At 39.8% G+C, this 18,909-nt stretch overlaps 1 protein-coding gene across 1 annotated transcript in view; it reads right to left on the bottom strand.

The window, feature by feature from the left end:
• Positions 1 to 18,909, bottom strand: part of COMMD8 (COMM domain containing 8) — a 57,249-nt gene that overhangs the window by 1,596 nt on the left and 36,744 nt on the right. The window contains exons 3-4 of the mRNA XM_029588329.1: positions 11,440 to 11,592; positions 5,573 to 5,728 (exon numbers count right to left, since the gene is read on the bottom strand). Coding sequence (XP_029444189.1) covers positions 5,573 to 5,728; positions 11,440 to 11,592 — 309 coding nt within the window. The remainder of the gene's footprint in view (positions 1 to 5,572; positions 5,729 to 11,439; positions 11,593 to 18,909) is intronic.

Genomic DNA, 18,909 nt, shown 5'->3' with positions numbered 1-18,909 from the left:
GAGATACATAATAAATGGCATCCTACCCCGGACCACTTGCCGCACCCCAAACAAGCATGACAATCCACCACAGCACATCCAGACGAACCAAAATGGATCCATCTATCCCTCAACTAGCCAACACAGCGCAGGAAGAATCCCAAAAAACAAAGAAAATACGCGAGTACAATCGCTCAAACATTACATACAAGAATTTGAAAACCTACACCAAATGCACGCTCCTATCATTCATACTATTTAACACTCAATCCATAGCAAAAAAAATGCCCACTCTCACAGACTTACTTACTGATACCAAACCAGACTTCATAGCAATGACAGAAATCTGGATTAAGAACATGACAACATTTTAATTAACCAAATTGAAGACCCAACTTACAAAACTTTCTCAATCACCAGACCAAAAAAAAAAAAGAGGCAGAGGTCTCATGTTAATCATCAAAAAAAACCTGCAGATGAAACAAATCATTTCCAAGATATGCTCCCCTTTCGAAATCACACTATTCGACTCTCCTAAATTACAAATATGTCTAATATACTGTCCCCCTGGCTCAATAGAGCGAAGCTGCTCCCCAGTAATAGAATTCCTCATTACCAACTTAACACTCAATAAACCAGTCATCATCCTGGGAGATTTCAACTTGCATATGGACACCTGTCCCCTCACAGCCACATACAAAACTATAAACGGATGCACTAGCAACAATGGGAGTAAAACAAATTGTCAAGGAACCAACTCACAAAGCAGGACATACCCTTGATTTGGTTTTTAATCAACACAGACACCTGAGATACACATCAAATGAAAATAACAGAAGTCCCCTGGTCAGACCACTCCCTCATCCAAGCCTTCCTTACCTTCAGCACGAAACCCAACAAAACAGAAAACAAAATTAGAACCATTACATACCGCCCACCTTTTGATATTGAAGCACTGCAACTAAATCTCCAAGATGAAATCACGAACAGTGATTACACAAACTCATGGATCAGCATTACCAAAGCATTAGCAGATAAAATAAACCCTACTATCACAAAGGCAATAAAAAACTCAAAACACCTAAATCGGTGGTACGATGATACCATAAGATCAGCCAAATGTAATCTCAGAAAAAAAAGAGAGATCCTGGCGCAAGAACAAAACTGATCCACTACTCAATGCCTACAGAACCCAGTTAGCAAAATATAAAAAATTGATCCATAATGCAAAAAAGGACTTCTACTCAAGCAAAATAAATCAATACCAGCATAACCCCAGAATGCTATTCACAATCGTACAAAATCTCACCAAACCAACAACTGAACCAGGAATACCTTCCAGCACAAACAAAAGCAATGAATTTGCCGAATATTTCACCGAGAAAATAAAAAAGCTAATAAACAACTCCAGCACAAACTCCAACCCTGAAACGGTTACCAAAAATAACATCAACATGGTCTAACTTCGACCCCACCTCCTTGCTGGAAATACAAAATATAATTTAAAAAAAAATGAATCCAGCAAACCATCCCATCGATAGTATCCCCATTCAGACAATTAAACTAATTGAAAACACAATTACCAAAACAATAACGGACATAGTCAACCTTTCCCTCACCGAAGGGAAATACCCTGAATGCCTAAAATCAGCAATCATTAAACTATTAATAATAAAGAACAACCAAAACTACCGACCCATAATCAAACTTACCTTTCATTGCGAAAATCATTGAGAAAATCGTCCAAGCACAACTCTCTGAATACCTTGACACGAACAACATACTTCACCCTCCTCAATTTGGATTTAGGAAGAACTTAAGCACAGAATCCCTACTTCTCTCACTAAATGACACAGTACTCAGAGGATTTGACAAAGGACAAAGCTACCTATTAATACTCCTGGATCTATCAGCCACTTTTGACACAGTAAACCTGGCAATCTTACTCGACAGATTTGCTGAAATAGGAATCATGGATACTACATTAAAATGGTTTCCCTCCTACCTATCACATAGAAATTTCCAAGTAATGTTCAACAACAGTCTCTCGAATAAAGTAAACCTCAACACAAGGAGAGCCCCAAGGATCTGCCCTATCAGCTACACTCTTCAACAATCTACCTACTATCTGTCACGCACTAGAACGCCTTGGTTTGACCCAATTTCTATATGCTGACGATATACAAATATTAGTCCCCATACAGAATACCCTGGAAGATAGATACGAGAAAACAACTATCTATCTCTCAGAGATCAAACAGCATCCAACTGATCTGAAACTCATAATAAATATAGAAAAAACTGAGTTAACCATCCTCGACAAAAAAAAACTAAAACCCACCATCTCCCCCTTGTTACCATTTAAAACAGAAAACCCAAATACCTTAATCTCACCTGTAACTCATACGCAAAATCTAGGAATCACCATAGACAAAGAACTTTCATTCAAAACCCACATAACCAACAAAATTAAGGAAGTATACCACAAACTACTGACGCTCAGACGTCTCAAACCCTTCCTTGCACAAAATGACTTCAGAACAGTCCTGCAACTACTCATCTTCTCCAACCTAGACTACTGTAACGCTCTACTCCTTGGCCTACCACTTACTACCATCCACCCTCTCCAGATCCTACAGAACACAGCCGCCAGAATTCTGACTGGATCAATAAAACATGAGCACATTACACCGGCTCCCAATAAAATACCGTATAGAATACAAAGTACTTACAATCCTGCCCAAAATAATCCAAGGACACCAAAACAACTGGCTAAGCAAATCTATCGTAATCCACGCTCCAAAACAGAACCTATGCTCAACGAACAAAGGCCTCCTCAAAATCCCTCACACCAGAACCATAAAACTAAACACAACCCGCGAGAGCCATATCTATCGCCAGCCCCAAGCTATGGAACTCAATACCATTGGAAATAAATCAACCAAATATCAAAATTTTCAAAAAAGACCTGAAAACCTGGCTCTTCACCAGAGCCTAGTCAAACTCACTCAACCATCCAACCACGCAACCCAACACCAAGAAAAACGCTCCATCCCTCAACCAAAGTAAATAACTCCCACCATTTGAACACCTAAGCCAATGTGCATCTGACCTCACTCACTACCCCCTAGCCTATATGTAACAGTTTCTTTATATGTATGAACATTGCTGCAATGTTAGGCTATTAATATGTTAATATGTAATAATTATATGTAATCAACTAACAATCAAATCCCAAAACATTCCTTCTTTATGACATTTTGCTGCGTTGACTTTTGTAACCAATCTTATTTCATGAGCACTGTAAACCGTTCTAATGGCGAAACTGAATGACGGTACACAAAACACGTTAAATAAATAAAGTAAATATTAGTAAGAGTAAAAATATGCAACAGATATTTTTTTTGCTCCTATTTTACATCTCCTCCCAACTTACTTTAACCCAGTCATTGCACTGATAGTCCTTGGCTGGGGGCCATACACCAAAGCTCCTTCTAGAAACCTAAAATCATGGGTCCTAAATCCAGTCCTGAGGTGTTGCCACTGCATGACAACTTGAACTTCCTACTTTCCCAGAGGCTGTGAATGCTGCCTACCACAGAGATTTTTAAAGACAAAATCGTGATAGAATATATATTTTTTTTTTTTTTTAAAGGTTACAATTTGGCAGTAGGCCTCATCCCTCAATCACTTCCCTTTATCACAAAAATCAAGTCCCAGAGGCCATGACCACCCTCCCCAGGAACCCCTCTTACTCAATCTCCCGTATGATCCAGGCCCAACCTATAACCCCATCTTTCCAAAATTCAAATCCTAGAGGCTGGGACCCTCACCCTAGCCCAACCCCCCCCAACTCATCAAATTCACTGTAATGGTCCAATGGTTGCTCCCATGGCTCCGGGCCCAGTGGCTTTCATTTTCAAAACTGTGCCACCTGGTCTTTACCCCTACCAATGATAGTGGCAAAGGCCCAGTGGCACCATTTTGAAAAATGGCAGCTGCCCGGTCAGAGCCTAGGGGGCGCTCCAGGCCCCCACTGGACCACTGAGGAGATTATGGTTGAAGCTAACTTTACTTTAAATAACATAGCTTAAAAACTTTTCAGTAAGTTGCATTATTTGATTTCCATCATTTAGGGTGTTAATGAGCTCACTGGCATGTTTGCGTGCTAATGAGCTCAAATATGCACGGTGCCAGGGCTCAAATAATGCGAGATATTTGAAATACTTCATGTTATCCCCACATTAGGCCATTTACCTCATGAAAAGTATTGTTTTTCACATGGTAAAGAGGCTAATGCGGCTTAGTAAATGAGCCCCTTAGATTGTAGGCCCTCTGGGGATAGGGAAACACCTACAGTACCGGAATGTAATCCAGATTGAAATGTCAAAAAGCAGAATATAAATCAAATAAATAAATTATTTAAAAATCTTTAAGTAGTTCCTGTACAATTTTCCCAAATCCCTGTAAGTAGTCATGTTCAGGACAGTGTCACCGATTACCTCAAACATCACAGCTGTGGAAAATCGGAGATGTTGAACTTACTCTAACCTTGCGCCATGAAGAAATGCATATTAGCCCCCTACCAGAGTTCTAAAAATATATTTACTACAAATTAAATGTACAAATGCAATGTGCACAAACTACTGCTGAGTTGGAATTATACAGCAGCTTTAAGTTAAAGTGGATCAAGTTGATAATCACATTACTTCTGACACATGCAAAAGGCAACCTTTGTAGTTAATGTCATGGCAGCGTTTCCAGCTCAAGGGCGCTGCACGATACCTTTTGGAAATGAGAGAGGAGACAAGCAATTTTATTATTACAAATAATCAGAACTGGGTAAACTGAAGGGCAGTTAAGGTAAAGCAACTCGTGAGAGAGAGAGATCTCTCTTCTGAGACAAATGGGCTCTATAAAACTCTGTGAAGAAATACACATGGGCACAACTTTTCAGTTCGTTTGTTTTCTTTTGTTTCCTAATCAATCACCACTAAACTTCTTCAGGACATTTTTGGCAGAAGAATGCTAATTGGCACACAGGAGCACAATGGAAATACAAAACAGTACTGAACAACTAGTCCTTAGACGGAAGGACAAAGGGAGAAGCTTTGCAGAAGAGAATTGGGAAAAAAACAACCAGAGGCTTTCATATTTAGATGAGAAGAACGATCAGGTACGGCAAAAATCAGAATTATATAAAATGCGTCACTTCTTGACAGTAGGAAAAAAATGCAATCCTGATCAGCTAAGAAAGTATCAACAATGGGGCTGATGAACATATTTGCAGCTAAAAGCTTTCCCAGCCATGCACCAGTTAAGGGAGAAAAATCTTTAAAAGACAAAAATATTAACAATGACATGCACTTGATTGCCAAGTCCTTCCCAATCGCTTTAGCCATAGGGAATCAATCAATGTGCTGTTCTCTGGTTGGCTCCAAAGGGAGTCAAAATATATGCCAGAAAAGAGCAGAAGCAACAATGATCTTCAGAAGTTTACCCTTCAGTTTATAAGAAGTGCATATTGCTATTATCACAAGGAGTGTATTTGCTATTACCATAAGACCTGAAATCAAATTATTCCCAGTATTACCTTATTTGCTGACTCTAGAGAGTTTATTAGGTTCTGTAACTCTTCCTTATTCATTTCAATTGAGATTGGTTTAATTTTGTCATTTTCTCTCACATCCAAATCAAGATTAACAAGTGGCATCTGAAGTACGGAGATCTTATCACTGGAGAGAGCAAGCTGTACAACACAGAATAATTAAAATCCATTTAAGAGACAGCACTAAACAGGACACAATGTACCAAGCCTAAGGATAGCATAAAATGAGGAAACATTTTTAACATATTAAGTAAAAAACTATATATATAATAATCCAATTGTTCAATTAGTTAGATCTGGGACATGGATATCTAGTTTACTGTGGGAGGAAGAAAGTACCAGGTGGTACAATTTCAGAAAAACAGCACAGCGCCCAAAATGATACAGGTGTAGGGCAAAACAGACACCCAATATGGAGAGCTTAGTTAGAACTTAAGTAGTGCCATGCTGGGTCAGGCTGCGTTTATCAAGCCCAACATCCTGTCTCCAACAGCGGCCAATCCAGATCTCTAGGAAGCACCCGGCAGATCCTAAGGAGTAGATCCATTTTTTCTTGCTAACTTCCAGGGATAAGCGGTAGCTTTCCCCAAGTCTACCTGGCTAATAACTGTTTATGGATTTTTCCTCCAGGAAGTTAACCAGGATTGCACCATACATATAAACAAAGCACTCTGATATTCTCAGTTTTATTCTCTATTCTTTTCCAAATAATTCCTAACATTATATTTGTGTTTTTTTTTTTAACTGCCACCATACAGTACATTGAACATTTCAATGTACTGTCCATGATGAAACCAAAATCCTTTTCCTAAGTGGTGAAATATGGCGCCCAGTATTGTGTTTCTGTAGTTAGGATTATTTTTCCCTATGTGCATCACTTTGCACTTATTCATATTAAATTTTGTCTGCCATTTAGATGCCCAGTTTCCAAGTCTACTTACACGACAGAGGATTAAATTATAAACTTTCTCTACCCCAATATGTATTACAAACACAAAGAGAAACTTCAATATTCATTAATTTCGTTTACACATGTTTATTATCACAAAACCCATATATCCTATCTAAACATTACAATTCTCACAATCACACACATACCACATTCACCCAGTTAAGAACAATACTGCAACATTCCACAAATGTATTGCACCTATATATTATTTTTCATATGATATAATACATTTTATAATATTTATAATGCTTTCTTCAACATTTCCTTCCTCCACATTATTTTTCACCAAATTGTATTGATTTATTATATCTTCACATCTTCCTCATTATCCATGTTGCATTCTCTTTTCTTAAATCAATGCACTTACTCTTTCTAGTCCAACAAAGATATCTCCGTTTCACCCTTCATCATAAGGGTTTCATCAGGGACTAACACAAATAATTCATGAGATCAAAATTCTTCCACTCTCATCCAATGAAAAACTTTTTTTACAGCTATTATTATCCCATAGTATACATGTATCCTTTTATCTCAACGACGCCACAAAATTGAGATTAAACAATATGAGAGCTCGACCAAATGACAGTTGGGATCTACAGGAAAAAAACAAAATACTAAGAGGGGCTTCATGTAGACAACACAGTGTGGGAACTTCCTGCACATGCTCAAAGCTGCATGTTAGACAGCTTCAGAGACTTAGCTTTATAAGCTCCAACCCTGGGCACCATCTGATATCATCACCCATGCACGAGGATGCTATCCTGCTTGTCCTTAAAGAATGTACCATTTTACCCATGGAAATGTCTTTGAAAATTACTCTCCCTAGGATCCATGTGGAACTCACCTCCCAGGCCACTGATCTTTGCAGCATGATTTATTTATTATTTATGAATTTATTTATTAGCTTTTATATACTGACATTCGTGGGTACATCATGCCGGTTTACAATATAACTAACGGAAGGAGGAAAATACAAAAAATGAGGGTGGGGGGAGGGGTGCAGCTAGGAAGAGAGAAGGGGCGAGAGAAGAGAGGGAAAAAGAGGAAGAGGAGAATAGGAACAGTACCTGATGGAAAAACAACCAAAGAACATAATATGTAACATTGCAAATTATACACTCAAAAAGGGACTGTGTATAACATTATACACTATATATAAATTATACACTCCAAAAAGCACTATATACAACAATATACATTATCTTTAACTAGTACATACAGAAGACACTATATATGACATTACAAATTATACGTTCAGAAAGGCAACTATATATAGTCCAGCAGGGGTTGCTATTGGGAAGGTAGGGTTTAAGGACAGGGGAAAGGGGTATATAATGGGTATAAAAGGGGGTAAATAAGGAGGTGCAGTGATATGAGACACAAATCGGAGTACAATTAAAGGAATAAAGGGAAGGCTATAAGTACGGGAATGACAGGGCTCTTTCTCTGAAGGAGTAGAGGGAGCATGGGGATTACGTAGGATCAGAGTCAGGGTAGGCCAGTTTAAAAAGCCATGTTTTAACCCCTGTTTTGAATTGCCTAATGCATGGTTCTAGTCAGAGCTCAAGTGGCATAGTGTTCCAGAGGGAGGGGCCTGCAATGGATAGGGCTCTTTCTCTGGTGGAAATGTGGTGAGCACATTTAAGGGAAGGGTAGTGGAGGGTTCCTGAGAGTGCGGTTCTAGTAGGACGATTGGCGGAGCGGAATCGAAGAGCATCCTCAAGCCAGGAGTGATTGTGGTTGTGCAGGGAGTTGTGAATAATGGTGAGGGTTTTGTATCTGATGCGGGAGGAGATGGGACGCCAATGGAGTTCCTTAAGAATAGGGGTGATATGGTCGGCTTTACGTGTATTTGTAAGGATACTTGCCATAGCATTCTGTAACATTTGCAGGGGTCTATGCGTTGAGTAGGGGAGGCCTAGAAGTAAGGAATTGCAGTAATCCATTTTTGATAGCATTGTCGCTTGCAGGACTGTGCGGAAGTCTTGCGAGTGGAACAGAGGTTTAAGTTTTTTTGAGGATGTGGAGCTTGAAAAATCCTCCCTTTATGATTGTGTTAATGTGGTTTTTGAAGTTTAGTTGGTGGACTAGGGAGGCACAGATCTCGCACGAAGAAGGGAAGAGCATTTAAGAGGAGGATGAGGTCACAAGCAAAGGGTGGCATCCGGTCAGGGTGATTTGAAATGATGAAGAGTTAAGTTTTGGAGGAGTTTAAAGCAAGGTGGAGGTTAGAGAGTAGGGTGTTAATGGAGGCGAGGCATGTTTCCCAAAACTTAAGAGATTTGTTGAGGGATTCTTGAATAGGGACAAGGATTTGGACGTCGTCTGCATATAAGAAAAACTTAAGACCAAGGTTGGAGAGGAGGTGGCAGAGTGATAACAGGTATATATTAAAGAGCGTGGAGGATAGTGAAGAGCCCTGTGGGATGCCTTGGGTAAGGGAGATGTGTGATGATTCGGAATTTGCAATCCTTACAGCGTAGCCTCTATTATTGAGGTAGGAGGAAAACCAGTGGATGGCTGTGCCTGAGATGCCAATCTCAGTTAGGCAGGTAAGGAGGATTTTGTGACTGATAGTGTCGAAGGCAGATTATATGTCAAGAAGGGCCAGGATAAAGGATTGTCCATGGTCCATGCCCTTGAGGAGAGTGCCAGTCAGTGAAAGTAAGAGGCTTTCCGTGTTACGAGACTTACGGAAGCCGAATTGAGAGGGGTGGAGAATATTATGGTCTTCCAGATAGTCAGAGAGCTGTGAATTGACTATCTTTTCCATAATTTTAGATATGAAGGGAAGGTTAGAGATAGGATGGTAGTTTGAAGGGTTGGTGGGGTCAAGGGTGGGTTTTTTGAGGAGAGGCTTGACAACAGCAAGTTTGAGGGGGTCTGGGTCTTTGCCATGGGAGAGGGAGCAGTTGATTATGTCAGAAAGGGGTTTCACGATGATGGAGGGAATGGAAAGGAGTGCTTTAGTGGGGATTAGTGTAAGAGGTGTGTAGCGGGTTTGATTTTTTTTTTTTAATGGATTCGATTTCCTTGGCAGATGTTAAATCAAGAAACGCGAAGTTGAGGTTGGGATTTTTGGGGAGCGGATTGGCTGGAGAGGGTTTGGAAGGGAAGCGTAGGAGGAGGTTTGATATTTTATTTTTTAAATAGAGGGCGAGTTCTTCACATTTGCTACTGTCTTGTTCATTTGTGGTGGGGGGGGGGTAGATTTAGTGAGTTCTGCCACATACGAGAATAAAGCATTTTCGTTGAATTGGTAATTATGGATTTTTGCAGAGTAATAGTCGTGCTTAGTTTGGAGGGTAGAGAGTCTGTAGGCGTGTAGTGTAGATTTGTAAATGGCTGCTTGCTTAGGGGTAGGGTTTTTGTGCCAGGTTCTCTCTTTACTTCTGAGGTCGTTTTTTAGATTTTTTTAAATCAGTGGTGTACCAGGGGGTTTTAGCTGACAGAGTGGTGTATTTCTTTATTGACGATAGGGCAAATTTCATTGGCTATGGTGGTGGTGAGATTGTTCCAGGAGGAAAGGGCAGCATCGGGGTTGGTGAGGTCTAGGTTGTTGGTAAAATTGTCAAAAGCAGAGATGAGGTCTTCAGTGGCGCATGGTTTGCGAAAGGAGATTTTGTTACTATGTGTGGGGGTGATAGAGGAGGGCAATTTTATGGAGAGGAGTACATTGATAAGAGAGTGGTCTGACCATGGGTCAGGGATACTGTCAGGTGAGTGGGGAGAGTGTATACAGGAGTGGACGAAGATAAGATCAAGGGTATGACCTGCTTTATGTGTGGGGGAGGTAATGAGTTGTCTGAAACCAAGGGCAAGAAGGGAGTTAAGGAAGATCTCACAGGACGAGGTGGTAGGGATGGCGTCCACATGGAGGTTGAAGTCTCCTAGTATTACAGCAGGGGGGTCAATATTAAGATTGTCAGATATAAATTCAATGAGGGGGGATGGGTCGTGTTCCAGTAGGCTGGGGGGGGGGGGGGGCGCATATATGAGGCAGATTTGTAATTCTTTGGATTTAAGAAGGCCGATTTCAAATTTGTGGGGGGCATTAATGTTTAGTTGTTTGAGTTTGAGGTGTTTTTTAGTGGCAAGGAGGCGGCCACCACCTCTTTTTTTAGGTCTTGGAATGGAAAAAATGTCGAAGACATGCGTGGGAAGCTGGTTTATGAAAACATGGTCAGTGCTTTTGAGCCAAGACTCTGTGATGGCGCAGATATCAGGGCTGGAATCAGTAAGTAGATCATGGAGTATGGGAGCTTTTTTTTTAGGAGTTTGGGCATTGAAGAGAGAGATATAGCTAGTGTGGTGAGGCCCAGAAACTGTGTAAGTGGTGAAATCATAATTGGTAGCAGTGATTTGCGCTGAGCAAGGGGGCGGAGGGAAAAGGGTATGGGGTGTCTGTGGGAGGGGCAATATATGTGGGGGATGCTGTGCATGTTTCAAGGGGACCGCTACAAAGGGAAGATGGTGGGGGGGGGAAGAAAGATGAAATGAAGTTGCAGGAACACTAATGGGCGCAACAAGGGGCAAGCTCCTTGGTTGCGCTCCTTAGGCACGCGACACCTGTGTGAGAGGGTTAAATGCAGAGATCCTGTTGCTTGTCTGACGTGTTCCAGAGGGGGAGGAGTTAGCTGCCTCGTGGTTGAGGGGAGGAGTGGGCCTGATCGGAGGGCTGAGCACAGGCGGGGCTCAATCCAGGCCCTGAACCCCAGTGAGTCTGTGCCGGATGTGCGGGCTAGGAGAGCAGTGGAAGCAGTCAAAATGAGAAGGTACCTGTGTGAGAGGGAGAGAGATTTAAATCCTGCGAGGCTGCATTCCAGTGCCTGTGAGGGATACCTTTTTTCCCCCAGGCACATCCCATGCTGCTTATGACAGCAGACCTTTTCATTCTTACCTTTAACTGCCAGTCAAAATCTTGTAAATGAGCAGAGGACATTGCACTTGTTTTTTCCACCAAGGCTTGTTTTATTTCATCCTTCCTGCCTTTCAAGCACTTCATGATGGCCTGTTGATGACTCGAGTTTAGTCCATCCAACTGTTTAAAAACCTGAAAATACAGTGAAAGAAACTCAGAAGTCCAAGCCAAGTTAGCAAAAAGACAAAACTAACAAAAAGCAAAAGTAGAAAAATACCTTAAATTGATTAAAGCAAAGACTTGAAGCCATATTTAGTCTGGTTTTATTTTAATGTTTCCCTACTGCCATAACAATCAAAACACATAGAACTGATGGGAATTCTGCTAAAACTTCAAAAAGGGTCAAATAGCCATGAAAACCTGGAACCAGGGTCCCCAAGATTATGTGGCATTGGGGGCAGTTCGTTTGCTGCACAGGTCCCTTTTTAAATGAACATAAACAAACATGTTTCTCTCAATATTTAAGTGGACTCTTTGGGACTCTTTTCCCTGGTTATTGGTATGCTATGTCTCTTCATGAACTTATTTTCTGGTTGGCATTCATCCTGGGCACTCAGTGTTTGTGCCTGTTCCCATGAGATACCAACTTGACTTACAAATATAAACAATTATGAGAGGATTGTTTGTAAAGGGATATTTCCCATCTATTAAATAGTTTTCTCGGAGCTCCCTTCTAGGGTAACTTAGACCCAAAGTTTGTTATCCCTTTTAACAGGCAGAGAGAATAAAAATTTCAGGGAGAGGAACTCGTATACAGCTATAGCTGTACAAGATTCTTTTGCCTCTGTTCAAAGTTCTTCCCAAGCTATGAAACCCATTCATACCTTGCTTTTTGTTTCTAGTGAAAAAACACATAATTCTGATAACCAATGACACCAGTCTATTCAGTTTCTCCCTTCCATGTTATTCACAATTTTAACAAATATTTCTGCTTATTTCTTTATTTTTCTCAATTTATATCAATGAATACTTGGAAAGATTGTCGGTGCCACCTATATTTGAACTCTGAGGAACTCAATTGACAAGAATGCAAATTCCCTTCTTGGGCATTCTACCTGCAATAATCCCAGACTCTAGGTCACACCACAGCAGTACCATATACCCCTAGAAAGGGCAGTTTTCCACGGTGGAAACCCCACCCACTTAATGACATCAGACGAATCAACCCTATGTATAGCTCGCGCCTTGGTGCGCACTGAAGAACCACGACAAAGCAGCATGCTCCTTAGTCTGCTCCTTTGTATGGACTTTGATATGGTCTTTGCATTTATTTGCTGTTCCTTATGTTCTCACCCTGAGTTACTTGCCTTCCTTTAATAAGAGTTTTCTGTTTAGCATTTTTGCTGTACTTACATCCTTTTCTTCTTTAGCTTGCTAATTCAACATGGATGCTACATCCCATACCCCTATCTCTTGTTATTATGGGTAATGGGAAGTACTCACCCAACTATTCTCTGTCTAAAATGCATTCAATCAAATGTCCATCTTTTCTTCACCCTATTTCCACCTCTTTTTTCATCACACAAGTTACATTTGAGTCAGAATAACTCTGTACATCAGCTGAACTGGACCTTTAATAGCTCTATGGTTAAGAAACCCCAGCTTATTTATGATTTAATCTTAAATCATAAATTGCACATTTTTATTACTGAGACCTGGCTTAAACCAGGTGATGCGCTGTGCCTTAAACAATCCTGTCCTCCTAACTACAGGTTTTTAAATCATAACAGATCCAGACGCCAAGGAGGTGGCGTTGCTATTCTTTACCATAATGATTTCCGCTTTAACACAATGTTCATAGTTCATTTCAAGGAGAATTTATTTTTCTTCAGCTTCATAACACCATCCGATTTAACATTTTACTTTATCAACCTCCTTCTGCTAATTCTTTGGAATTACATAATCTCCTTTTGTTCTTGGGAGACTTTTAATCTTCATGCAGACGAACCTGATAAACCTTTGGAATTCAAATTTTATCAGCCATACAAGATTTGTCTCTCAATGTATTACAACATAGGAAAATGTGGGTGGGAGGTTCTGGAAGCCAAATTTAGGCTCTTAGGTAGAAAGCTGAAATCCAGAACCACCAGAGTAGCATTCTCTGAAATGCTCACTGGTCCATGCACAGGTCCCCAGAGGGAGGTAGGCCTGATTGACAAACTGAAGAATAGTAAATCACCTGGACCAGATGGTATACATCCCAGGGTTCTGAAGGAACTCAAAAATGAAACTTCAGACCTATTAGTAAAAATTTGTAACCTATCATTAAAATCATCCATTGTACCTGACGACTGGAGGGTGGCTAATGTAACCCCAATATTTAAAAAGAGCTCCAGGGGCGATCCGGGAAACTACAGACTGGTTAGCCTGATTTCAGAGCCAGGAAAAATAGTGGAAAGTGTTCTAATTATCAAAATCACAGAACATATAGAAAGACATGGTTTAATGGAACAAAGTCAGCATGGCTTTACCCAAGGCAAGTATTGCCTTACAAATCTGCTTCACTTTTTTTGAAGGAGTTAATAAACATGTAGATAAAGGTGAACCGGTAGATGTAGTATATTTGGATTTTATTTATGAAATTGTAACCGAACTTTACTGGCACCTGTTAGAATGTACGATATCCTACATTTACTTACCTTAGTCTATGTGCCTATTTGTAAACCGTTGCGATTGTATATAACTTAGCGACGGTATAGAAAAGTTTTTAAATAAAATAAATAAATATTTGGTGAGAGAGGTAAAGTGGTGGGGCCACTTGGCAATAGTGATCATAATATGATCAAATTTGAAGTAATGACTGGCAGGGGGACAGTAAGTAAATCCACAGCTCTAGCACTAAACTTTCAAAAGAAAAAACTTTGATAAAATGAGAAAAATGGTAAAAAAATGAAAGGTGAAGCTAAAAAGGTTAAGAGTGTGCAGCAGGCATGGAGATTGTTAAAAAATGCCATCTCAGAAGCGCAGTCCAGATGTATTCCATGCATTAAGAAAGATGGAAGAAAGGCCAATCAATTGCTAACATGGTTAAAAAGTGAGGTGAAAGAGGCTATTTTAGCCAAAAGATCTTCATTCAAAATTAGAAGAAGGATCCATCAGAAGAAAACAAGATAAAGTATAAGCATTGGCAAGTTAAATGTAAGACATTAATAAAGAAAGGCTAAGAGAGAATTTGAAAAGAAGTTGGCCATAGAGGCAAAAACTCAAAAACATTTAAAAATATATCTGAAGCAGAAAGCCTGTAAGGGAGTCAGTTGGACCGTTAGATGATAGAGGTGTTAAAGGGGCACTTAAGGAAGATAAGGCCATCCCAGAAAGACTAAACAAATTATTTGCTTCTGTGTTTACTGAAGAGGATATTGGGGAGATACCTGTTTCGGAGATGGTTTTATAGGGTGGCAATTCAGATGAACTGAACCAAATCACGGTGAGCCTGGAAGATGGAGTAAGTCAGTTTGACAAACTGAAGAATAGTAAATCACTAGACCTATCACAATTAATTTGTAACATATTATTAAAATCATCCGTCATACCTGAAGAATAGAAGGTGGCCAATGTAACCCTGATATTTAAAAAGGGCTCCAGGATGATCCAGGAAACTATAGACCAGTGAACTTCACTTCAGTGCCAGGAAAAATTGAGGAAACTGTTATGAAGAATAAAATCACAGAATGTTTAGATAGATATGGCTTAATGGACACAGCCAGCATGGATTTACCCAAGGGATGTCTTGCCTCACAAATCTACATTTTTTTGAAGGTATGAACAAACATGTGGACAAAGTTGAACTGGTAGATGTGGCGTATTTCAGAACGCATTTGACAAAGTCCCTCATGAATGGCTTCTAAGAAAACTAAAAAGTCATGGGATAGGAGGCGATGTCCTTTTGTAGATTACAAACTAGTTAAAAGACAGGAAACAAAGAATAAGATTAAATGGTCTGTTTTCACAGTGGAAAAGGTAAACAGTGGCGTGCCTTAGGGATCTGAACTTGGATTGGTGCTTTTTAATATATTTATAAAAGATTTGGAACGGGGTAAGACGAGTGAGGTGATCAGATTTGCAGATGATTAAAAATTATGCAGAATAGTTAAATCTCAAGTGGATTGTGATAAACTGCAGGAGGACCTTTTGAGACTGGAAGATTGGGCATTCAAATGGCAGATGAAATTTAATGTGGACAAGTGTAAGGTGATGCATATAGTGAAAAAAAAACCCTTGCTTTAGTTACACAATGCTAGGCTCCATATTAGGAGTTATCACTCAGAAAAGAGAGCTAGGTGTCATAGTGGATAATACATTGAAATCATTAGCTCAGTGTGCTGTGGCAGTCAGAAAAGCAAACAGAATGTTAGGAATTATTAGGAAGGGAGTGGTGAATAAAATGGTGGATGTCATAATGCCTCTGTATCGCTCCATGAGACTCCACCTTGAATACTGTGTGCAATTCTGGTCAACGCATCTCAAAAAAAGACATAGTTGCACTGGAGAAAAGTACAAAGAAGGCTGACCAAAATGATAAAGGAGATGGAACGGCTCCCCTATGAGGAAAGGCTAAAGAGGTTAGGGCTGTTCAGCTTGGAGAAGAGACGGCTGAGGGGGGATATGATAGAGGTCTACAAAATCATGAAAGGACTTGAACAAGTAAATGTAAATTGGTTATTTACTCTCTCAGACAATGAAAGGACCAGGGGGAACTCCATGAAGTTAGCAACTAGCTCATTTAAAATAAATCAGAGAAAATTATTTTTCACTCAATGCATAATTAAGCTCTAGATTTGATTGCCAGAGGATGTGGTTATAGCAGTTAGTGTAACTGGGTTTAAAAAAGGTTTAGATAAGTTCTTAGAGAAGAAGTCCATAAACTGCTATTAATCAATAAGGAATAGTAGCTTGGGATATATTTAATGTTTGAGTACTTGCCAAAAACTTGTAACTTGGATTGGCCACTTTTGGAAACAGGATGCTGGGCTTGATGGATCCTTAGTCTGACCCAGTTTGGTATGTCTTATGTTCTTACCTACAAATACCACGAAGGAGCAGGAGCTGCACTCAGCAATATAAGTGTACACAGGAAAAGTGCAGAAGACACTTGTAGGTCCAAAGATTTATCAATTCAAACAGCAAATTTATTAGGAATTCTTATATGGCAACTCCACTGGGTTTATAAAAACATTTCAGCGGGTCCCCCGGACCCATGTTTCGCCGTCAGGCTGTGTCGGGAGGGACAGATATCTTTAAACCAGCCTGACGGCGAAACACGGGTCCATGTTGGGGGACCCGCTGAAATGTTATTATAAACCCAGTGGAGTTGCCATATAAGAATTCCTATTAAATTTGCAGTTTGAATTGATAAACCTTACATTCTTACCTACACATAATCATGGTCATATTTTAGAGTTAATTTTCATTTCTGAACATGTTCAGATTGTGAGTAATTCCATTAGTTACTTTCCATTCACCTAGACTGATCATTGATTACCTTTTCTTTTCATCTAGTTATCACCCATTCCATACCCAAACACAACATATTCATTAGAAACCTAAAAAATAATCTCAATTTAGATAACCTCTCTGAAGTTACTTCAATTCCTGATTTCTCCACTCTATCATTTTTGGAACAAGTCTCTACCTGGAATCAGATTCTGAAGTCACGGTTGAATAAAACTGCACCCCTTCAATTGCTTCCATGCAAAAATTCTCATAGTTCACCCTGGTATCATTTGGGGTTGAAAAGCCTCAAAAGACAAACTAGACATTTGGAATGCACTTGGCGGAAAACTAAATTAGAACAAGATAAGTTTCTTTTAATCAAGAGTATTAAGCATTACCTAGGCGAGGTCAGACTTGCTAAGAAAACATTTTTTAAGGCTGCCATCACAAAACCTGAGAATAAACCAAAGGCCCTTTTTAAGTTTGCATCTGAGGTCTCTTGTTGCAAGTCTGTTTCCCACTCTTCTTTAACCACCCTTACCTGCCTGTGATTTTTTAACTTCATTTCATTGCAAAGTTTAATGACATAAGAGCCACTTTATCCCCACTGGGAGCATGTCCAGACGAGTCCAATCACGATCCTGCAAACCTTCAGGAAGTAGACCAATCTATTCTAGTTCTCAGGAAGCAGATGTTGTACCTACTAGTAGACTTGTTGCTTTCAACAAAATTTCACCTAGTGCATTGTTGTTGCTACTTACACAACTTAATCCTGTCTCATCACCTTTAGATTCTATGCCATTTCACATAGTCAAAAGTCCTGATTTAGGACTTATGCCTTTTGTGGCTGACATTGTCAACACCAGTTTTAACACTTGCAATCTTCCAGCTTCTCTCAAATCTGCACTCATCTGTCCTCTTAAAGAAAAATCAGCTTGACCCTGAGGTCCCTGAGAATTGTTTTTAACCTTCCTACTCTTGCTAAAGTACCCTGTTTCCCCGAAAATAAGACAGTGTCTTATATTAATTTTTGCTACCAAAGATGCACTAGGCCTTATTTTCAGGGGATGTCTTATTTTTCCATGAAGAAGAATTCTCATACATTGTTGAACAAAAAAATGAACATTTATCATATTCTGAATAGTTGTCTGGTTATGCTGGTTTGTGATGACAACTAACTGTGAATCCTGCAGGGTAAAAAAATCACAGCTGCATGCTCTGGTGTTCTGTGCGACGGGCATGCTCCCAAATAAAAACTTTGCTAGGTCTTACTTTCGGGGGAGGTCTTATATTTAGCAATTCAGCAAAACCTCTACTAGGTCTTATTTTCGGGGAAACAGGGTAGTAGAATCTCAATCAGTATTTCTTTTAAAAAACTATGGCACTTCATCCTAAGCAGTCTCACTATAGAAAGAGACATAGTACTGAAACAGCTCTTACCTCAATACTTAATGAGATTGGTCTCTGTGTGGATAGAGGGGATGCAGTACTTCTAGTCTGTCTTGATCTCAGGTCTGCTTTTGATATGGTTGATCATCAGCTTCTTTTCAAATCGACTGACTGTTTGATTTTGGTATTAGAGAAAACTCTCTACAATGGTTCTAATCTTTCTTAGAACAATGCAATTATAGCGTTAGTTTGAATTCAGAGCTTTCCGCCTCTCCCACTTCTTAGTGGAGTGTCCCAAGGTTCCATTCTTTCTCCTGTACTCTTCAATCTATCTCTCTCTCCTCTTGCCACTTTAATTCAGAGTTTAGGCTTCTCTGGGTATATCTACACTGTCATATTCTTGCTAGTTTTAAACCACCATCCACTAACACTCTGTCTGATTTTAATAACTGTCTTTCAAAGATTTTGGACTAGTTACATTCTTTGAAGCTTATGGTCAATCCTTTAAAATCCAAAGCCATTTGGTTTATTCATACTTCTCTTTCTACTGCTCTCTCAGTTCCTATCATGGCAGGCTGTGCCATTCCAGTCAAGGATACAGTCACTACAATAAGAATTACTTTTGAT

The sequence above is a fragment of the Rhinatrema bivittatum genome, chromosome 1, assembly GCF_901001135.1.
Source record: "Rhinatrema bivittatum chromosome 1, aRhiBiv1.1, whole genome shotgun sequence".
In the NCBI taxonomy this organism is placed as follows: Eukaryota; Metazoa; Chordata; class Amphibia; order Gymnophiona; family Rhinatrematidae; genus Rhinatrema; species Rhinatrema bivittatum.
Note: the sequence above shows the minus strand (reverse complement) of the source record. Positions and strands in the feature narration are given on the sequence as shown.